Source organism: Pollicipes pollicipes, unplaced genomic scaffold (genome assembly GCF_011947565.3).
Source record: "Pollicipes pollicipes isolate AB1234 unplaced genomic scaffold, Ppol_2.1 Scaffold_2555;HRSCAF=2994_pilon_pilon_pilon, whole genome shotgun sequence".
NCBI lineage: Eukaryota > Metazoa > Arthropoda > Thecostraca > Pollicipedomorpha > Pollicipedidae > Pollicipes > Pollicipes pollicipes.
The window spans coordinates 38,122,549-38,141,906 of NW_023596136.1; the positions used below are offsets into that span (position 1 = coordinate 38,122,549).

Consider the following 19,358-nt stretch of genomic DNA (forward strand, 5'->3'; position numbering starts at 1 on the left):
ACGTCAGCACCAAGTCAGCTGACAGCCCGGCCGGCGGGGGGCAGATGCACCGCTCTGGCAGCTCTCCCCGAATGACCTCACCGCTTGGATGAGCTCTCGCACGGTGACCTTGGAGGAAGCTGGACGACACGCCCGGACTCCGGGAAAAAGATTCGGGCTTATTCGGCAAGCCCAGCGAATCGGCCGACGGTGCTGTGTTGTGGGTTGGGGCAGCAATGCAGTCATACAACCCCGCTGCCAGCCTCAAAGTCAGCTACCGCACATTGTCTTGCTCAGGTTTTTTCACTGTCAGTCTCCAGTTGGCCCGGCCTTCTTTCATGGATGGATACGAGCCATCCGAACACAGCCTGGCTCCAGTCCTTTGCTACCAGCTTGCAGCTTGCTTGCATCATGCAGCTTCAAGTTGGGTCTAACCATCTGACCAAATCTCCCTTGATCTGGTATGGGGAAGCGTTCGGGGCTCCAACAGTAGGTACGGCTGCACATAGTCCGAGGGTGTCACTTAGGCGTATACTCAAAGGCTGTACTCAAAGGGCGTACCGGATATCTATGAAGCCGTCGATATAGATGACAAATAAAGAATCACGTACGTCATCGATGCAATATGACGAACACCAAATTGTGCCGTTTCAGAATTTCAGAGAATTACTGACAAAATGCCGATGACGAGAGCGTGATGATCAAACGACATACATGGCATAATCGTGCTTGACGGTCCGTTGAAATATGTGTTGTGCCCATCAACCAGCATGGTTCATTGGCCGATTAGACGCGGAGGCTCAAATCGACGCCTCCGAACAAAGCAGGGCGCTGAAACTACACCCTCACCGCAGCTCGTAACACGTTCCTGAGGTCCTCGTGCCACAGATATGCATCTGACACGTGCATCGTCTGCAGGTCTGAAGTGTGAAATTCAGGATCTTCTTGGCTCGACTACCAGATCCCGGCGCATCACGCGCGCCGGCCAAACGGCGCACTGCGAGCCCAGGCGAACCGGTCGCGTTTCACGGCCTGCCCGTTCGATTTCCGTCATAAATCTTCCCACATAGCCCCGGCTGGCCCGCGGCTCACCGCGCCAGGTCACGCAGTGCAGCTCTGCTGAACAGCCGCGCCCTGTTCGAGCGCGCGCTGGCTGGAGCTGCGCCAGATAGAGGAGCCCACCACTGACATTCATACGCGAAGGCTGGGAATTTACGGGCGTCCTGAGGCGATATGACGCACCGTCTTGAGGGCCGTTGCTGGTGAGGGGTGGTCTCCAGTAGGCACTGAAGCGTCCGATTCCGTACAGGATCCCGACCGCGCCGCGCCCTGAGATGACGCGCATGACTGGCAGGGTCAGCTGCAAACTGCTCGGGACTGCTCCGTGTAAATCGCAATTGTTATCATTTTTCTGCACATGGCTGCGGATGTTAACAATAGCTACTGAACGGGATCAGGTATAACTGCCTGGCGAAAAGAAAGATGCATTGCACATCAAGTGACGTCTTATCTCTCGATGCTGTAACTTTCACGAAACTTTGCGAAGGCCAAGTTCTTTCCAGCACGCGTCGCAGTGATCTGGCCAGCGCGCGTCGACAATATGGGGAAGTATACAACTATTCAGGCTTGCGGTACACTTTCCGAGAATTCGGCGTCGCGTACGTGAGTCAGCGCGACACCGTAGGTGAGCGGCGCTCAGTGCTGCTCCGACGGAGACAGCTGCCACAGATGAGGACAGATAACCATCGGAAACAGCATCCACTCTACAGCCCCATCGCGCGCTAAACGGCAGGACAGAGACCGTACCTCTCCCACCGTACACGCTGCGGAGCGCGCGCCGAGAGATAAACCGCAACAGCGGCCAGCTCTGCACTGGCCGTGCGGTGCGCTGCGCGGTGTGCAGCGCCGCCCCGCATGGGCCGCGTACCTCTCCGCAAGTGACCGTCACGCGGCATGGGTGACGGCGGCGCGCCGCTGACGCCGAGCTGCGGGAGCTGCGGGCGCAGCGGGAGCAGCGGCCGGCAGTTACAGGCCTCCGCACCGGCCGTTCCGCAGCCGGGCGTCGCCACGCGTGAAATGTGACCACCGAGGCGAATTGCTATCGCTCGAAAGACGAGAAGCGGTGAGTGTGGTCGCGTGGGCTTTCGAAATGTAATTTTGAGCCTGGTTCTATGGACCGTGGAGCATTGGCTCAGCGTTGGAAACCCCCAGAGCTAGGCTGAGGTAGCTGACGGAAATGGCGCACGCACGCCGCTGCACTGCATAAAGTGTGCGGGGATCCGCAGGATTTGCGGGAGTGTCTGGTAGACCAGCGCGTGTCATGCGTATCAGGTGGACCAGCGCGTGCTATGCGTGTCAGGTAAACCGGCACGTGTCATACACACGCCAGTCACCGCGGACTCGGTACTCAAATGCGGCGCGCGGAAGCGCCGATGGGGGGCCGGCCGTACTTACGCTCGGGTGACACCATTAATTGGACGCATACCCTTCCTGATGGCCTGGCCGCAGCGCACGGTTAATTAGCTCCTGTTAAATGAGGTCATTAACATTCATCGGCCGGTATTCACGAACGGAGTAATGCGCTCTGGGTCGCCGTGCCGGCCTGACCGGGGACAATAACAGTGAGGATCGGCAGACGCTCCGGGTTCCGCATCGATAAACCACGCGGCCTGCGCCTGCGGCATTATTTCCACAGAGACGGAATGTGGCCCCAAAGGCAGCCGTTCAGAACACGGAATTCAATTACGTGCGTTCTATGCGACCATTAGTCACCACGAAGACAATACGCCTTGCTTATGCATGAGCCGAGGAGAAATTCCACTAACCCAGTGCTGGTGTGGCTCGTCTTGAGCGCCGTCACTGAATCCTTATTACACATGCGCCCGGTAATTGCATCCGACTCTAGCTCTCCGCGGCACGACGGTCCCCTGGTGTGAATTACACCGACCACTACCCTCTCGTAAGCCGGCTTGTAATCAGGGCCGCCATGACAGCGGAGACAATCGACGGCGCGTTAGCGCGCCGCAGAGACAGCCGCGGCGCGGCGAGCCGCCGCTCGTGCGCCAACAAACGCACAATGCGCCGTATTTGCCGCCGGTACACGGACGCGTGCGCGCCACCTGGCCACGCGTCAGCGCAGTTTTGACAGCAGCCGCCATGCGACAACAGCCCGGCGAACAAAGCCTCGGTCCGTAACCAGAGCCGCGGCCGCTCCGGCAGATGGACACAGCACCCGGGGCGCCGCACCAGCTGCATCTGGACGGCCCCGGGGTGCGCCAGCGGCGCTGCCGGCACAATAGAGCGACGCCGGCAGCGCTGGCGGCCGCCCAGAGGTTTGATGGACGCTCGGCGGGAGCCCCGGCACTGCCAGGCCGCCGCCGCCGGCACCCACCTGCGGCGCGCCCCTCGGACGTCGGCCAAGGCTGCCGCTTCCGGTGAGTCCGACGGACTCCGCCGAGTGCGACCGGCTTCGAAAATAAGCTGGCTTCGGGGCGGCTGCCGCGGAGTGGCTGGTGGAGGACGCGGTGTGAGGAGGAGCGGGGTCGGCGCCGCAGGGTGGCGCGGTGTGAGGAGGAGCGGGGCCGGCGCCGCAGGCTGGCGCGGTGCGGTCGGGGCGCGCGGCTCGAATGTCGGGTCCCCCCGCCGGCATTCGGTGTGACGCGGTGTGTCAGAAGTCTCAGTGACGCTTACCGCCGTCAGCTCCGGCCAACCGATCCGCCAACCATAGCGGAGTCGGTAACGATGCGGCCGCGAATAGACTGAGTGCTGCTGGCTGCTGGCGGCTCACTTTGGCGGCTGATCGCTGATTATGCCAACGGCCGGCGGGAAATAATTCTTCGGGGCAAAACTGCGGAGATACCCATTTAGATAATTGAGATAACAGAAGTGATGATTGTGCACCTCTGCACGTGCCGAAACGCAACCATGGAATGCACCAGGCTGCATGACCATAGGTGCTGCCGAGGAGGAAAGATGGCCATGGCGGTTCTTTATTAGTGTTCATGTAGGAAGAACGCCATTAACCATTTCTGCATGTAAAAGATTATGGGATTACCTCAATCGTAAGACTCGGTTGAAAAGTACGGCCGTCAATTTGGTCTGCAGAAGAGTGGCGGTTCGTGATACAGCCGACCACGGCCCAGCCAGCACCCTCCGACTCCGGCAGACAACATGGCAAGACAGCATGCCGTCTTCAAGGTGACACTGGGCGTGGTACGCCGGGCCATCGCCACCTCAGTCGAGCTTTGTTTACGAGTGCTGGCACGGCAGTGTGAGCAGGGGAACCCCATGCCGTGTCGACGCTGGGCTCCGAATCCGAAGGCGACATCCAATCTTCCTCGATGTCTTCACGGGGCCGTCCATCGGGCATGGGGTCCGAGTGCTGTCACGGCAGTGTAGACAGGGGAGCCCCATGCCGTGTCGACGCTGGGGCTCCGAATCCGAAGGCGACATCCAATCTTCCTCGATGTCTTCACGGGGCCGTCCATCGGCTCACAGTCATCAGCCGCGGGGCCGGGACGCGGCCACGCCGTGAGGTCCTCCGCGTCAATCGGCCGGTCCTTGGGAATCGACGCTTACGGTACCGGCGCCTCGACATCGCCGACTAGCGGGACGCGCGCTCCCACAGTTTTCCAATTACACCTGGCGTCGGTGGCGGGCGCCTCCGACGGCCCGCGCCTCCGGAGTTGCGGGCGCCGCCCATCGCCATTCGGCTAGCGGCCGGCCCAAAACGGCATCAGAAAGCCGCGGTCTGCATGGGTTTTGTTTGTCACCGAACCTCTCATTATCAGGCAGCGCAGCAGTGCCTGTGCGGATGCGCAGACCGCTAATTCGATGTAATCAGCGCCCGGTAAACACCGGTAACGTAAGCTCGTCGGGCGACGGCGCCGTCGCGTGGCGCCGCCTGCGCGATGTAGCTGGATGCTGCAGCTGGACAGCTGGACACGTGCCCCACGTAGCCGGCCGCTCCGCCCCCCGCGGCGAGCCACGTGACTGGCCCGCGCTGAGAGGTCGGGTCAACTGCGCTGCGCCCAGCGAGGGGGAAGCAAACAGCGCGCCCCGTGCTGTCTAAATCACCGCCGGCTGGACAGGCGGCGGCCGGAGATCAGATACGAGAGCATGCCGACTGACCGGAGCACAGCGAAGCCCGGCCAGCAGGCGCAGCAGGAGACCTGGCGTCATGGTGCCTCCAGGGAGACTGCAGGGAGACTGCAGGGAGAGCCAGGAGGCGGATCTGAGGGTGCCAGCCCGGTGCTTGGAAGACCCGGCTCAGGCGGCGGCGCAGCCCGGCTCAGCTCAGCAGACCCGAGTGTCGATGAGTGCCGAGGAGTGCCCCGAGAGTGCCGAGACCCGCGGGAGGGAAGCCTCCGGGATGCGCAGTACCAGGCACACGCTCGTCCGTTTGGCCCAGAGCGATGTACGAGAGGTATGATCACCGCTGCCTTCGGCACCGGCTTCGTTGCTTACACCAGTCGTCACCGCCCTCAGACCAAACGTCTGCATTCGCCCGGCTGCGGTGAAGACTTTCTACGCCGGCTGCCGACTGCGAGACGGAGCGCTCGAGCGAGAGCCGTCTGCTATTACAGCCTCTGGCCACGGTCGCCGCCATGCCGCGGCCGGGGCTCCATAAATCGGCCCCGACCCTGTTCTGTTCCCGGGTCCGGGGACCCCACCGCGGGATCTCGCCGGCCCAACCGAGGGCCGCCTCGTAAAAATTCCGCCGCCATCATCGCATCGGCCGCGAAAACAACGCGCGCCCTCGAGCCGCGGAGCTATTCATGGAAAACAGGCGACCCCGACCCCCGACTGCCCCAGTCAGGTACTTCCCGAGACCAGGGGGTCGGGAGAAAGGCAGCTGGGAATGGCGCGAATGCGGCGGCAGGCGTTACCGCGCTGGGCGCAGGCGCGCCTTGTGCGCTGCTTTACACCAGTCCAAAAGCAACTCCGTACAACAAACGCAGTGTGCTGAGCGTGAGCTGCGTATGTTGAATGGGAAAAGCAGGCAAGGTGTTTGTTACACACCAGGCTGAGTTCAAATACATGGGATTCATACGTTCACTGACGTTTCGATGCTGTCTTTTATCGACATCTCTGCTACCATTTCATTTCTTCTCGGCCCTCGCCCAACACCTGTGTCTTCTTGGTCTCCCCCTCTCCTATGTTTTATTATCCCGTTGCCATGGCAGCCACCCATCTGCCCCCTCTTCAGCCGTGCCGTTCGTTCCAGGTCGCCTCGTCGCTCCTAAGCCGGCGGCTTGGTCGGACGCCGGACAGATAGCGCAGCGATAGCCCGTCCGGGCCGGCCCGGGGCCGCCCCAGCGCCAATTAACCCTTTGGTGCGCGCCGCCGGCCGCCGCCGGCGCGCTGGCGAGGAGCGGGACCGCACCGGGAAAACAGCACCGGGGAGCGGCGACGTGCCGCCGGCCGGCGACATCAGATCGGCGAGCGGCGCTGGAATGCTGGTCCGCCGCCTGCGCACACAGCGCGCGGTGTGCGCTGCGATGGGCGCCACCGCCGGCGGAGAGCGCCCAGCCGTGACGGAGCGGGACGAGTGGCTGACGCCGCCGCCGACCACCCAACGGGCGCGCCGGCGGTTTAGGCTGCCGCGCGAGTCTGGTTAAAGGCCGGCGCTTGTGGCGTACCAAAAGGAGCTTATTTAAGTTAATTCGGAGGTGGATCTTGGCTAAAAAGCTTCAAGAATCCGCCTGTTATAGACCTTACAGCAGAAAATGGCGTGATTTAAAAAATACGCCAAAATATGTGAAACCTTTAGAACTGTATCACTTTAGTTGTCATTTGATACTTCTATGACGCTCCGCATTTCAAAAATTTGCTATCTGAACTGTTTTCTCTGCTCAACCAGACTTGTCAGCTTCAGTAGTCCGGTTCAGCGCGACTGGCCGGAAAAGCTCGCTGCGTCGTGGAACCAAACGTGATTAGCAGCTCTCAGCCAGCCAGCCGAGCAGCGACCATGACATAACGCGGCAGGCGGCCGCTGCAGCCGGCTGATAAAGTCTGCAGGAGAGCCACTCTGGCAGGCGGTCCCGCCGGGGTAAATGAGGCTGTATCAACGCCGGGCTCAGTGTCGTGTCAACCGTCGGTTTGCTTTACGCACGCCGACCGCGGCGGTGACTTCACGCCGTGGCCGACCCCGCCCTGAGCCGCGGCATGTCGCTCTCCAGGGACTCTATCTCTGCTGGGGCTGCCACTTTCGACCCGCGGCCCAGCAAAGTGTCAGTGAAGAACTCTCAGTGGTGCGAGTGGACATTGCTGGCAACCTTGCGGGTTTTGGCGGGCTTTCAGTGCTCCAGATTTACCAAATGTCATTTTCAGACCTATAACTGGATATCCTGTGTGTACACAACACGTCAACAAGAGTTCAACTGTATTAGCTAAAAGTTAGATTGCGTAGCGTAATAATACATTGCTTTATGCATGTATAACTAAGCAACAGTCAAATCATAATAGTAACGCACATCATCCCTTAAACTGAATCGTTCTCAATAAAATTGATACACTCCACTACACACACAAGGCCGTAGTGGCACAGAACGGCCAACAAAATTCGACCAAAAACGAATTGACAGGGTACAAGGCATGCTGTCTCGTGTGAAGATACGTTCAAAATATATGACGTACTATTTGCTGGTGAGAGCAACTTTCTAACAACTCATTTGTATGGTAATTAATGGAGCATTGTTTATTGCACGTGACCTTGTGTCTGTGGTGAACAATCGAATTACCAGTCTGGATCTCAGTGTTTTTCTTTTTTGAATTTCTTACGGTGTGAGCGTGTTTTCAGAATATCGCAAGTGTCAACTCTAACCTCTACACCACGCGCGTGCTCGGTCCCTCTTCGCTTGGATATCGGAGGACTGCGTCTGCGGCGGAAGCAAGACTCCTCGTCTGATCGGACCCAGCGTGGCTCGTGCTGTCATCGACATCGACGGGAACACAACGGCAGCTCATGCCCGCCCCAGAGGCGGCCCTCCGCGCACCTCCTGCACAGGCGGGTGCAGGAGCTGAAAACCGGACACAGCCCGCGCTCATGGAAATGACAAATTTACAAGCATGTCGGCTGGAGCCTCGGAAAATGACGTGATTTTGCACGAGTTTTCATATTTTGAGCCCACCAAAATGTGTTGCTGGATTCGCCCCTGCCTCTGTATCGATTTCGGCTGCCATGGGAGCGGACGCGGCCGGTGCCCGCAGCACCACGTCACCGCCCGGGGCGATACTGCTGCGGTCGGTCCGACACCGCTCCAGGAGGCGGCCTGTGATGCGGCCAGTGTCTCCGCCCGCAAACGACGAACGCATTGGCTTCTTTGTGCGCTCTTGTGGTCTACTGGTCAGTCTCCGTCACTTGCTGGTCCTGGCTCAAACAACCTGGTCCATCGCGGTTGAGAGTATGCGCCGCCAGCACGTTATTAAAATGTGCACACACGATATTTCCCTAGTCAACACCGACTAGAGTAGCCACCTACTTCAGGCTGGCTTGACAGCGTCTTCATCAAAGTCCCCCTGGTCCCCGCTACATGCAGCTGGTAAACAAACACACGAAGTAAGAACGCGTATTCCAGGCGCACCATGCAGGACGCCCACGGATGTCTCACAGCCGGACAAACGAAATGGTTACTCAGTGTCATATACTCATGTAAACAGGCTGCGAAGGCCATGCTAAGAGTTGTGTGCTTGGATGCCGGGCCATGCTTGCACCACCAGAAACTTTTAGTTGTTACCGACTGCTGAGGCCACGCGTCGAGACTAGCCTAAAAAACGGCGCGGCAGTCTGCACTCAAGATAGTTATCAGCTCAGAGAAAATTGGTCTGAAAACATTCCGAATCTTGCCTCCAATCTGGCACGCATGTACTGTCAGATTCAGCGTGCTAACGCTTACATCACCCTTGCCAGCGCGCCCGAACAGCATGCTAAGTCGGCAGCCAGCTTCACCTTGCCGTCTTTCCTGCCGATGTGACCTCATGGCTGTGTCCTTGAGCAGCGGCACCATACGCTCCACGACCGGTTCCACTCGCGAATGACATTGATAGTATCAAGCAACCGGCGTGCTGGCGCCGGCGGCGGTGGCGGCGGCGGCCCGAGCCGGCCAGTCTGCTGCTGGTAAGAGCGACCGGCCGGCCGTCTGACGGCCTGCCGTGCTGCCGCCAGTGACAGCCAGCTGACGACGCCGCGGCCGACAGTGGTGGCTTTCTGAGAAGGTCGTACTGCTGCGTGGCTTACGCTCAAAGCAGTGACGCCTCGCTAAAACGTGTCCTCAGGACAGATGGCTTACTGGAAGTTTCATGGAGACCGGTCACGGTCAACTGCGAGTTTTGCCTTCGAATTTGATAACTTTATAACGGACCATCTTGCCAGAAAGACGTCGCTCTGTCACAGCAATGGCATGAGCTCCTTCAGCCTGGAACTTGGCCTTTCAACAGTTACCTCACACGCCCACAAGCCTGCCACTCGAGGCTCGAACCGAGCACAATCTGCCAACACCATGCGCTACGACAGCGCAGGCCCACGCTGCAGAGGGGCTGACGACGCCACTCTCGGTGGCACCGGGGCCGCGCTGACTGCGCCGGCCGACCCCCGCCGATGGCCACCGCGGAGGAAGTAGCCCTCGTCAGGCCCGTCAGCCGAGCGAGGGGAGTCCCGCATAGTCGCAGGCGGCGGCGGCAGAGAGCGCGCGCCGAACCGGGTCGCCTATTCTGGTTTGCAACGCGGACGGCTCTCCGCTATGGCTCGCCGGCCCGTGTTTATGCCGTTATCGATTTAATGCGGCTTGGGTTGGCGCTGCTACGCGGCGCACGGTGCGGCCAGGTGGGCCGACGGCGGCCCGCTCGTTCCGCCTGCGCGGGGCATTAACCGTGTCTGGTGCAGGGGGGCGCGACGCCGCCACCCACTCCCGGGCACCGCCGCCTCCGCGTTCCGCACGGCGTCGACGACTCAGGATCTGGTCCACAGGGCAGGACAGAGGTCTCCATCTCCTCGCTGACCGGCGGGACCCGTCAGGTGGGGCGTCTCCATCTCCTTCTCGCTGACCGGCGGGACCCGTCAGGGTCCGACGGACAGGCCGCTGGTCGGACCGGGGCGCGGACAGCTGCACAAGGACGGGCGGGCCGTCTGGACAGGCGGACAAAGCTGGGGGCAGGTCGGCCGGACAGGCGGACAAAGGTGCTCCGACCCGTGTCCGGTGGAAGAAGCGCCGCCCGCCGCCGCCGCCGACCCGACAAAGGCCACGCGACGGACGCCGGACTGCCGCCGCCGCCTGCGGTTTCCGCCGCGGAGCCGTGTCATTGACCCACCGATGTCCGTCTCATGTCCGTCATGCGGCACGAGCGAGGCGCGCCCGGGCCACGGCGGCGAGCGGACGGCGGCCGCGTCGGCCGGCGCCGGCGCCCCGGAGCCGCCCGGCGACGGAGACCGAGCCCCGCCGCTCTCGGGGTCTCCCGCGGACGCCGCTCTCGGAGCAGACGGAAGTCCGCAGTGGGGCGGAACGGCGCCGAGCTCCGGCGCATTAGGGCCAACACGGCGCATTGGTGTCGCGTCCCAGCTCCGCATTCGCTGATGCGCTCGGGTCTGGGGAGGCGCTGCACGCGGGCCAACCGCTATAAGCGTCTTTGTAGGGCTTCTTGTGCGAAGTATTACGCTCTTATGGAGTCTGTTAAAAAAACGAAGCCGATTTACTGAGTTTTAGAGGAGATATTCGGCACCGTGCTGTGTCCGGAGGCAATAAAAAACAACTATCCCAACCCAACTCGGTTTTGGTTTAACACCAGCCATCTTCGCTTGATTATCCCTCCATTAAGAGAGACAAGTCTTATGTTGACATCGATGACATTCGGGCGTTCAAGAGCTTTGTTTTTCCGTCCGACGAGACAGCCATGCGTCGCGGTGATTTATGAGCTCCTGGAAAGAAACGCTTTGGATGGCGATTGAACGATACGCCATAGCCGGGCCGAAAGGGCGCTGTCGAGGGCTGAATAATGATGCGATGCTGCGGATGCTTCTGCTAGGACTAGTGGATGTGCGAGATTCTGTAGGGCTTCGATGCAATGCACCATCACACAGGCTGTCCACCGCATCGGGACCGGTTGTGGCAGGAAATGCTGCGCAAGAGAGAGCGTGAAGCGTTCACGGGCCTTTGCCGTGGTCGGCTCGGTCGACAGTCGAATTGTTTGACAACAGTCATGCAACCAGCATAAGGGCGGGGCCCGTGTTGGCCACCACTGTCAGCGCCGTTTGTCACCAGGTGAGTCAGCACTGTGGCAACGCGTGACGTCATCAGGGAAACCCTTTCATCGGCCACGCTGCAATCAGCGCGCTCTGCGCTCACCTTGGCGAATGCGTCAGTGTTTTCAAAATACGGCCATAAATTAGCGCGTAGTCAACACAGCCCGGAAGTGCGCGGGCTGGGCGGGACTAGCCCACCGTAAATCTTGGCGCTTCTGCGGCGCCGCGCAAACAGCCCAGTCGTTAGTCGCCTGCGGCTACGGCCTGCAGGCAACGGACCAGTCGCCAAGACGCCGTCCCACGTGGGACGTCGTTCGGCGGAGGCCGCAGCTCGCGCTCCCGCACAGACGCATGCCGCGCAGCGTGCCCGGGGATTACGACGAGCGCTCCGTAACGAATCGTGATGTGCGACTATGGTAATCCGGCGGCGACATGGTAATCCCGCCGGCACCGATTTCGGCGCATGAATGTGGCGTCGCTGGGCAGCCAAAGCCGTGCTTATGGTGCTGAGTTTCGGCGCGGCGACGAGCCTCGTCTGTCTGGCGCGCTCCTCGTCGCCGCACCTGTCCGCCCCGCAGCCCAGCGGGCAGAGCGCCGGCTGTGATCCCATGACCGGCAGAAGGCCGCCGCGCTAATCTCTGGTCCGACACGATCATGATCGCCATTCATGGCCGGCCGCCGTGTCTCCGCGGACCGGTGGCGCCAACACGCCCACGTGGACGCCAGATTCGGCGGCCCGCTGGCGGCCGCGTCGCGGCGAGCGGCCGGCCGTCGCCTCGGCTACGGGAGCTCGGGCTGGCGCGCCGCCGCCCGAGCCCGTCCGAGATCGACGCCGCTGGCAGCGCCGCGGGCCCGAGTGCACCCGAGGCGCGCTGACATTTAGAGGAGGAGGGCGCCGCGACAGGTGACATGGGCCCGCGACCGATGAGTCAGCGCCAGCGGCCGCCAGCGCTGGCAGCGGCGGCCGCCGGACACCGCTGACATCGGTCTCCGGGGCCGCGCGCTGTCCAACTCCTCCGACGCCCGCATTGCGCCCATTTCCGAGATGCCCAGACGGCGCTGAAATAGCTCTATCTCGCGGGGCCTTAAAACACGACCTCGTCGCGCCACTCGACCCAGAAAGCGAGCCAGGTGAGTGCTTTCCGCCTACGGACAGTGTAGCGAGGCCTACAACACCTGAGAGCCGCGTGCGCTTTTTGCTAGGTGACAAAAACCTCCCCACTCGGTCTTTATAAGCCCTGTTGGGATCTCCTCGACCGGCGCCTGCCGCTATTGGCCGACGGCTGCCGGCTCCACGGCGAGTCAGCTGAGCCGTCGAGTCAGCTGAGTGGCTCGGTCATGCGTGGTGCCGGCTGTCGGGCCGATCATCCGCCCGGTTCGGCTGGCAGGCGCCGGGAGCGAGCGCCGCCACAGCACGCGGCCGGCCGGCTTCCGCACGGGCGGCACCGAGCCGGCGCGCGGGGTCACGGAGGCGTCACGGTCAGGTCACGAACGTGTCGCGGCGGGGTCACGGACTCGCGCGGGGCGTCCGGGAGCGTCACGGAAGAGTGCAGGCGAACCGCGCGTGACGGCGCGACCGCGCTCGATGAGAGCCCGTGGACACGGCTGCCGTCCGCCGACTCGAGTCGCTGCCCACGGTCGTGTCGCCAAAGTGTTACGGGCACGAGATCGAGGGGGGGGGGGGGCGGGCGTGAAGTAGCTGCGGGACGGGAATGTGATAGGGATTGAAAGGCGTGACTGGCGCGGGTCAGAGTCAAAGGTCACAATGAGCTGCAGGACAGATAATGGATGGCCCGGGCTGCAGCATCTTCCCGCCATTAAGGCTTCATGCAGAAGATGAAGCAGCACGCTTCATCACGGCATGTCCACAGCCAGGTGAGAAAGGACAGACACCGCTTTGGACATCCCAAGAAGTGGCGGGGAGGACAGCAGACCAAATGGCAACGCATTGCCTATAGTACCACGAGGTCGGCGGGAAGTCGCCGGCTTGTCCCACCGTCGCCGCAGTAAACGCCCACTTCATCACGACTTCATTGAGGCGCTCGAGCACAAGAGCGGCGGAGACCAGTGAAAAGCGCTTAAGAAGCGGACAGGAGCAGCAGGAGGCTGTCGCGGCGCCAGGCATGCCGCCGTCAGCTGGCTATCAGACGCGGAAGAGAAAAGCCACGATGTCAAAGGTCAACGCCTGCGGCGCCCCCTGGCGGAATCGCTGGCAGGCGGCGACGACCCTCGTGACGTGCTTTGACGCAGACTGCCGAAGACGGGAAAGGTGGCGATAACAGCGCCGAAACCAGAGCACACCTGATATATGGGTTAAACAGGGAGTAAGCCATTGACGGATCCTGGACAAGTCCAGCACAGTATCGCCACAAAAATCAGCACTATAGGAGCTCGCGACAGCTGATACCACCAGACCTGCGACACTCATTGGCGCACGTCGGGCAGCATTCTAGCGGCCTCGTTTGTCAGGGGCTCTGCGGTGGGCGCGGACTAACGCCTCCCGTCCTCACCCCTTCCCGCGAGACGAACGCGGCGTGACCGAGCGTCTCCCCGCGCCACGGATGTCTCCTCCCCTCACCACCGCGGCCTCCGTCTGATTAACGACAGCGGGAACTGGAGCGGCGCGCCGCAGCGCCAGCCACCGTCTCGACTGTCGCGGCCTGGCGACGGTGGGGGGGGGGGGGGGGGGGCGACCCTGGAGAAGGCTGGTGGAGTGGGGATAAAAGTGGAATTTCTCATTGGGGGACGCATCAGGCTATTGCGTTGATGCCCTCTGCACAAGATCTGTACGCGCTGTCTTATCGTTTAAAAATGGGGCTTAATTGCTTACTTGTTTATTTGTTCCTTTATTTCAGATAATGCCATTGACATTGGATAAATTGCATCATGAATACGAAGCGAGTCTTTCAAATACACGAAAGACTTGCCCATGGGCGCGACGCTGTCCCAGGGACGACCGGGCGGGGCGGGGGTCCTCACGCAGCCGCGGTCCACTCGGTGCCCTGCCGCGCCGCGCTGCGTGCGCACACCAGTCGTCGGTGACGACCTGCCGGCGGGATCCGTCGGTGACGACGCCGAAGGACCGGCGAGCGACATCTGCTCGTCGGCGGTGCGCCGCGTCAGCCGCGCCGCGGGCGGCGATCCGTGCGACGGGTGCCGGCGCGGCGCGGCCTCCACGCGCCAGCCGCCGCCGCTGCGTCACTTTCTTCGCGTGGCGCCCCGACGTTCTCTCCGCTGGCGGCGCTGGGCCGCTGGGTTGCCATCAATATCGCTGAGGTTGCCGCTGATAGACGGCCGGTAATTGGCCGCCGTCGCCCGCCGCTGGCCCGGTGTGCGCCGCCGCCACTGGACACGCCCGGCGGAAGTGCGTGGCTCTGTTACGCCCGAGGCGAGATGTCCATTATCGGAAATGAATCGCGCCGCTGTCCATTCTACGGTAAACAATGGCATATGGTGGCCAAAGGCTTCCGCTTGTTTGCTGACGCACCGGCAACGGGAGGAAATCTGCCGGCGCTCTGACAGGGTTTCATAACAGCAGCGACGGGCTCTGATGAAAGTGACAGGCCGGCCGCCGGCGCAGACCGCGCCGCCGTACGACTACTGCGGCGGCGGCGCAGTGGCCAGAGACAGTCAGACGCGCCACGCATGTGACGACCGGGCGCGTCTGCCGTCTGCTGCCACCACTGCAGCACGTCCGGTGGCACCTTCAGAGCCGCTGTCGGCGGCAGTGATAACGGGGGCCGCTACCCGCGTCGCCCAGCCCCGCTGCGGCGGGGTTGGGCGACGGCCAGATGCCCGCTCGCGGGAGTCGCCGCCTCCCCCGGAGCCGACGGTGCCGAGTTTGTTCAGCTCGTCCCTGCCGGGCCCGTCGCCCGGCCCGCCTATCTGCGCGCCCATCAGAGTCTATCTGTCCTGATGGATCGGTGTCGTCGTTAGCTCAAATGAAGCGGCAATACATCCTGCTTTATTCGGCGAATAGCGCCAATTCGGAAGGCGTCGGGCTTCGCGGACGTGAGAACGCCGCGGATGGAATGCGCGCCGCATGTGCGGCACCGGGGCCGGGCGGGAGAGGGGGGCCGTAAAATCTCGCGTCGGCGAACGAGGCGTCATTGGAGAGCCCGCAGGCAGGCCGACCAGAAGCTGTTCACGGTCGCTGGAGACGAAGTCGCTGGAGTGCTCGTTCACAACCGCTACGGCGCGTTTCAGCGTGTGGCCGAGGACCGCTTCGCGAGCATGGAGCTCAAAGTTGCGCAAGGAGGCTTCGGGGCTCAAAGTGCTCATTGTCCATTGCTTTGCATTGCATTGCTGCTTACTGTCCACTGACTGTCCGTGCTTTGAGCCGCGGTTAAGTGAACTGGACGAATTGTGCCAACTGCAACCACACTAAACCCTGACAGCTGCAAATCCTGGGACGAACTTCAGGAGGCTGTTTGAATGTCTTATGACACAAAGCAGTCCTTAAACAAAATTTACTGATGTGATTGGATAGCAAGCTATTACTTTTGATGCCTGGTGAGGCAAATACGGTATGACATACATGACAGCATAGCAACCAAGAGGAGCCTGCTGTCTTCGCTTACATCTCTATTGTACGAAGATTGAAAAAGCGTTCGAACCTTGGTAAAAGCGTTTCAAGTTCACTGACTATTTGTGGAGAGTTCTGACTTTTATTGCGGCCTTTGAAGCCAGGAGGCACAAGAGGAGCGTTGCTATATGTCGTACAATGCTTTGACAGCACCGCCCACTACCTGCTGACCTACTCGGCCCAGTAGTTGCTAACTGACCGTGCTATGGACGGCTGGGACAACCCGTTTGCTGCTTCTCAGCTCTACAAACCCAGAGCAGAGCGCAGAAGGTCCACATGTCATTGTGATGGTCCAGGTCCTGGTGTCATTGGTCAGGGTCCACATGTCACACAATGTCTCGGCACCACCCGGCTGCGAGTCTTCGGTCTACGAACCCACGCAGACGGAGTTAATTTGATTGTTTCCGCGAATGTTTCTAAGCCCTCGATCCTCTTCCGATTCCAGCCCACTTTACCACCAAATTACTATGATTACACATGAGACCCCCATTAATTCGATATACATCTTGTCCACGGTTCTTTTTCCTTCCACCCTCCACTCCAGGGGCTGCTGTGAAATCATTACGTCGCTGTACACCCGTAATCTTATGACGTGAAAGAAATCGGCTATCTATTGAAGGCTCTTAACCCAACGTGAGATCGATACACTATCCGGACAGCGTGATACTGAAATCCAGAGTGCGGAGCCGTGTTCTCGGTTATCACAAGGGACGGTGCTGATAAGAAGAGTGCCTGAGCATTTCCGACGACCTGGCTTCTGTTGGGGTCATCTCTGACGTCAACGACGCATGCAATACAGCTGAGCGCTTATGTGTCGGCTGTATTGGCATAGCGCAGTTAAACAGCCGACATTTGCCCCCCTTACCGGACATGTTCCGTGAGCTAAATGCGTGTATTCATACGTTTTGCACCGCTGTTTATTTTACACACGCAGGTAGAAGATGTTTGTTTGCGTCTGGCGCTTCACTCCCGCTCTGTTTTGCCACAGGCCACGTTTTTGCGTCTGTTGGAGCAGTTGCGTTGATTGAAAATGGAAATTACGCGAAGGGGCTGCGGCAAAACAGCGGTGGGCACGACATCTCTTGGCAGGTCTGGCTGGCTCGGGGCACGAGCGACCACGCCAAAACTGACCCTGCCACTGGCAGGGCCCGGTCGCCACCGTCGTTAGCGAGGGGAGGCTCGCGTTGGATTGCAGGCCGGCCGTGTTCATTCCGGAGACGCCGTTCGCAAACACGCCCCTGCTCGACGGCACAGGTGCAGGTCATCGCTCACGCTGGCGCGCCATCGCCTAGGTGTCGACAATCGGGGAACACGTGCGCCACAGCCGGCGGCTGGCAGGCACACCGCCGCAGGCAGTGGGCCCGTCACGCGTCGCGCGTCACGCGGGCACGCACGCCGCCGTGACGGGGCCATGGCCGCGGCCGCAGCGACCGGCCGTCCACCGAGGCATCGCGCTGCCGACTGCTTATGGTCAGGCGACGGCGGCGAGGCTGGGTGGATGGCGTGGGAGCACGGCGGCGAGGCTGGGCGGATGGCGTGAGAGCACGGCGGTGAGGCTGGGCAGATGGCGTGAGAGCACGGCGGTGAGGCTGGGCGGATGGCATGAGGGCATGACGGCAAGGTTAGGCAGATAGCGTCAGAGCACGGCGGCGAGGCTGGGTGAATGGGGTGAGAGCACGGCGGCGAGGCTGAGCGGATGGCGTGAGAGCACGGTGGCGAGGCTGGGTGGATGGCACGAGAGCATGACGGCAAGGCTGGGCGGATGGCGTGAGAGCACGGCGGCGAGGCTGAGTGGGTGGCACGAAAGCACGGAGGTGAGGCTGGGCGGATGGCATGAGGGCACGACGGCAAGGTTGGGCAGATAGCGTGAGAGCACGGCGGCGAGACTGCACGGATGGCGTGAGCGCGGGGCGGTAAGCCTGGTTGGAGGGTCTTAACGTACCGACTGCGGCGCCCCCAGAGGTCTGACGCAGGCTGGAGGGCGGTGACTTGGTCATGTTGACAGGGGTCATCATCGGACCGATGTACAGAGCAGGAAATATTCACCGTTCCATCCACACCATCAGCACGAGAACACCACTGCATGTTAGCCTAGCTACCTCTGCATCCCACGGTGCAGCATGGCCTCGTTGGAAAACCACGTGACTTACTCCGTCGCCTGCGTGCCTTCTGGTGGAAGTAAATCGGCACAGAATAACTCCGGCCGTTGGCGACGGGTCTCGGACGTGACACACAGGAAACTCCCAAGCATATGACCGATACTGATGTTAACGTTCTCATAAGGAAACATACGCATACTTATGCAAATTCACGCGCTGAAACGCATACGGTAGTTTAAGGTGGTGTCACCGTCACCGGCATCCAGGCTTGATGCCTCTCGTTTCTTATGTTGTTTTGTTTTCATTTTGAAAATTTATGTGAGCCTGTTTTATTCATTGCTAAAACGCACGTCGTTTCGGCTTAATCACGGCACCGCCAAGATCACCGCCCAAAACCACCGCCATTATCCAACTGCATTTGGCCGCTGCGCACCTAACGTTTCCAACTCTGCAGTCCTTCGTCAGTTGCATTTGGTATGGTGTGCATCATTTTAACCCCAACATGTTTTGCGTGCCAATTCTAGCCTGTCCCTCTTCACGTTAAGCTATTTGGCTTAGTACTCGTGGTACTGTTGATGGCTCGACGCCAGCGCGGTTCCTACAGCGTCGTTTCTGCGGGTCATCAGGCTTCGGAAAAGAACTGTTGTCGGCCACTGAAACAAGCACGCAGAGGTTCACAGGCTGGCGTCTGGCCCGCGCCAGGCCGTACCTGCCAGGAGCAGCAGCTGCGCCACCACCAGCAGCCAGAGTCGAGACGCCATCCTCGTCAGCGGGCACCTCTCGCTGCGTTCCGTTCACGGCACGACGTTCGCCGAGCCGGACCACCACGAGCGGACGCACGCACTCCACCGGCACTGACGGGCAGACGCACCGCGACTGCCGGCGCCGGCCGGCGGTGGCGGGCGTCATCGAGCCCGGTGCCGGCAGCGCCATCTGCGGGCGCGGCCGCGCCACCCTCAGGACCTCCTGCCCGGTCACCTGGACCCCGCCCCGGTCCGGTGCCCTCGGGCAGGCGGCGAGCCAGGTGGGCGGCGGGCACGGCGGAGCGGCGCCACATCAACGCTGGACAATGGGCGACGCGCGGAAGGGTCGGAAAGGGGGACATGCGGAGGTCGGTCGGCCGCGACAGGTGAGCACCCCGGCGCCGGGACACGGTGAGGCTCGCTTCATTACTGAGGCGGGGAGCTGCCAGTGGACTGCCGGCATGAGCTGCCCAGAGTGCGCTCGCTGACGTCCGACTCGCTCGGACGGCCGGGGCGGCGGGCGTGCCGTAAAAGGTCCAGGAAGCGTGAGGTGTCGGAGGCGCCGCTGTCATCACCGGGCGGCCACGGTCGGAGCTGCCAAGAGCGGAGAGCACCGGCTCAGCTGTCATTCCATCGAACCCACGTACAGCATCGGTCCAGCGCGGCCCGGTGTATCGGGTCTGATCGCTGCGAACCGCGGCAGCGTAATAATGTTT

At 61.4% G+C, this 19,358-nt stretch overlaps 1 protein-coding gene across 2 annotated transcripts in view; it reads right to left on the bottom strand.

Annotated features, from left to right (window-relative positions):
• Positions 1–18,765, bottom strand: part of LOC119105057 (protein amalgam) — a 54,090-nt gene extending 35,325 nt beyond the window's left edge. For both annotated transcript variants that reach the window (XM_037228691.1, XM_037228690.1), the window contains exon 1: positions 18,609–18,765. In XM_037228691.1, the coding sequence (XP_037084586.1) occupies positions 18,609–18,660 (52 nt within the window). In that variant the 5' untranslated portion in view covers positions 18,661–18,765. The remainder of the gene's footprint in view (positions 1–18,608) is intronic.
• Positions 18,766–19,358: the final 593 nt, after the last annotated feature.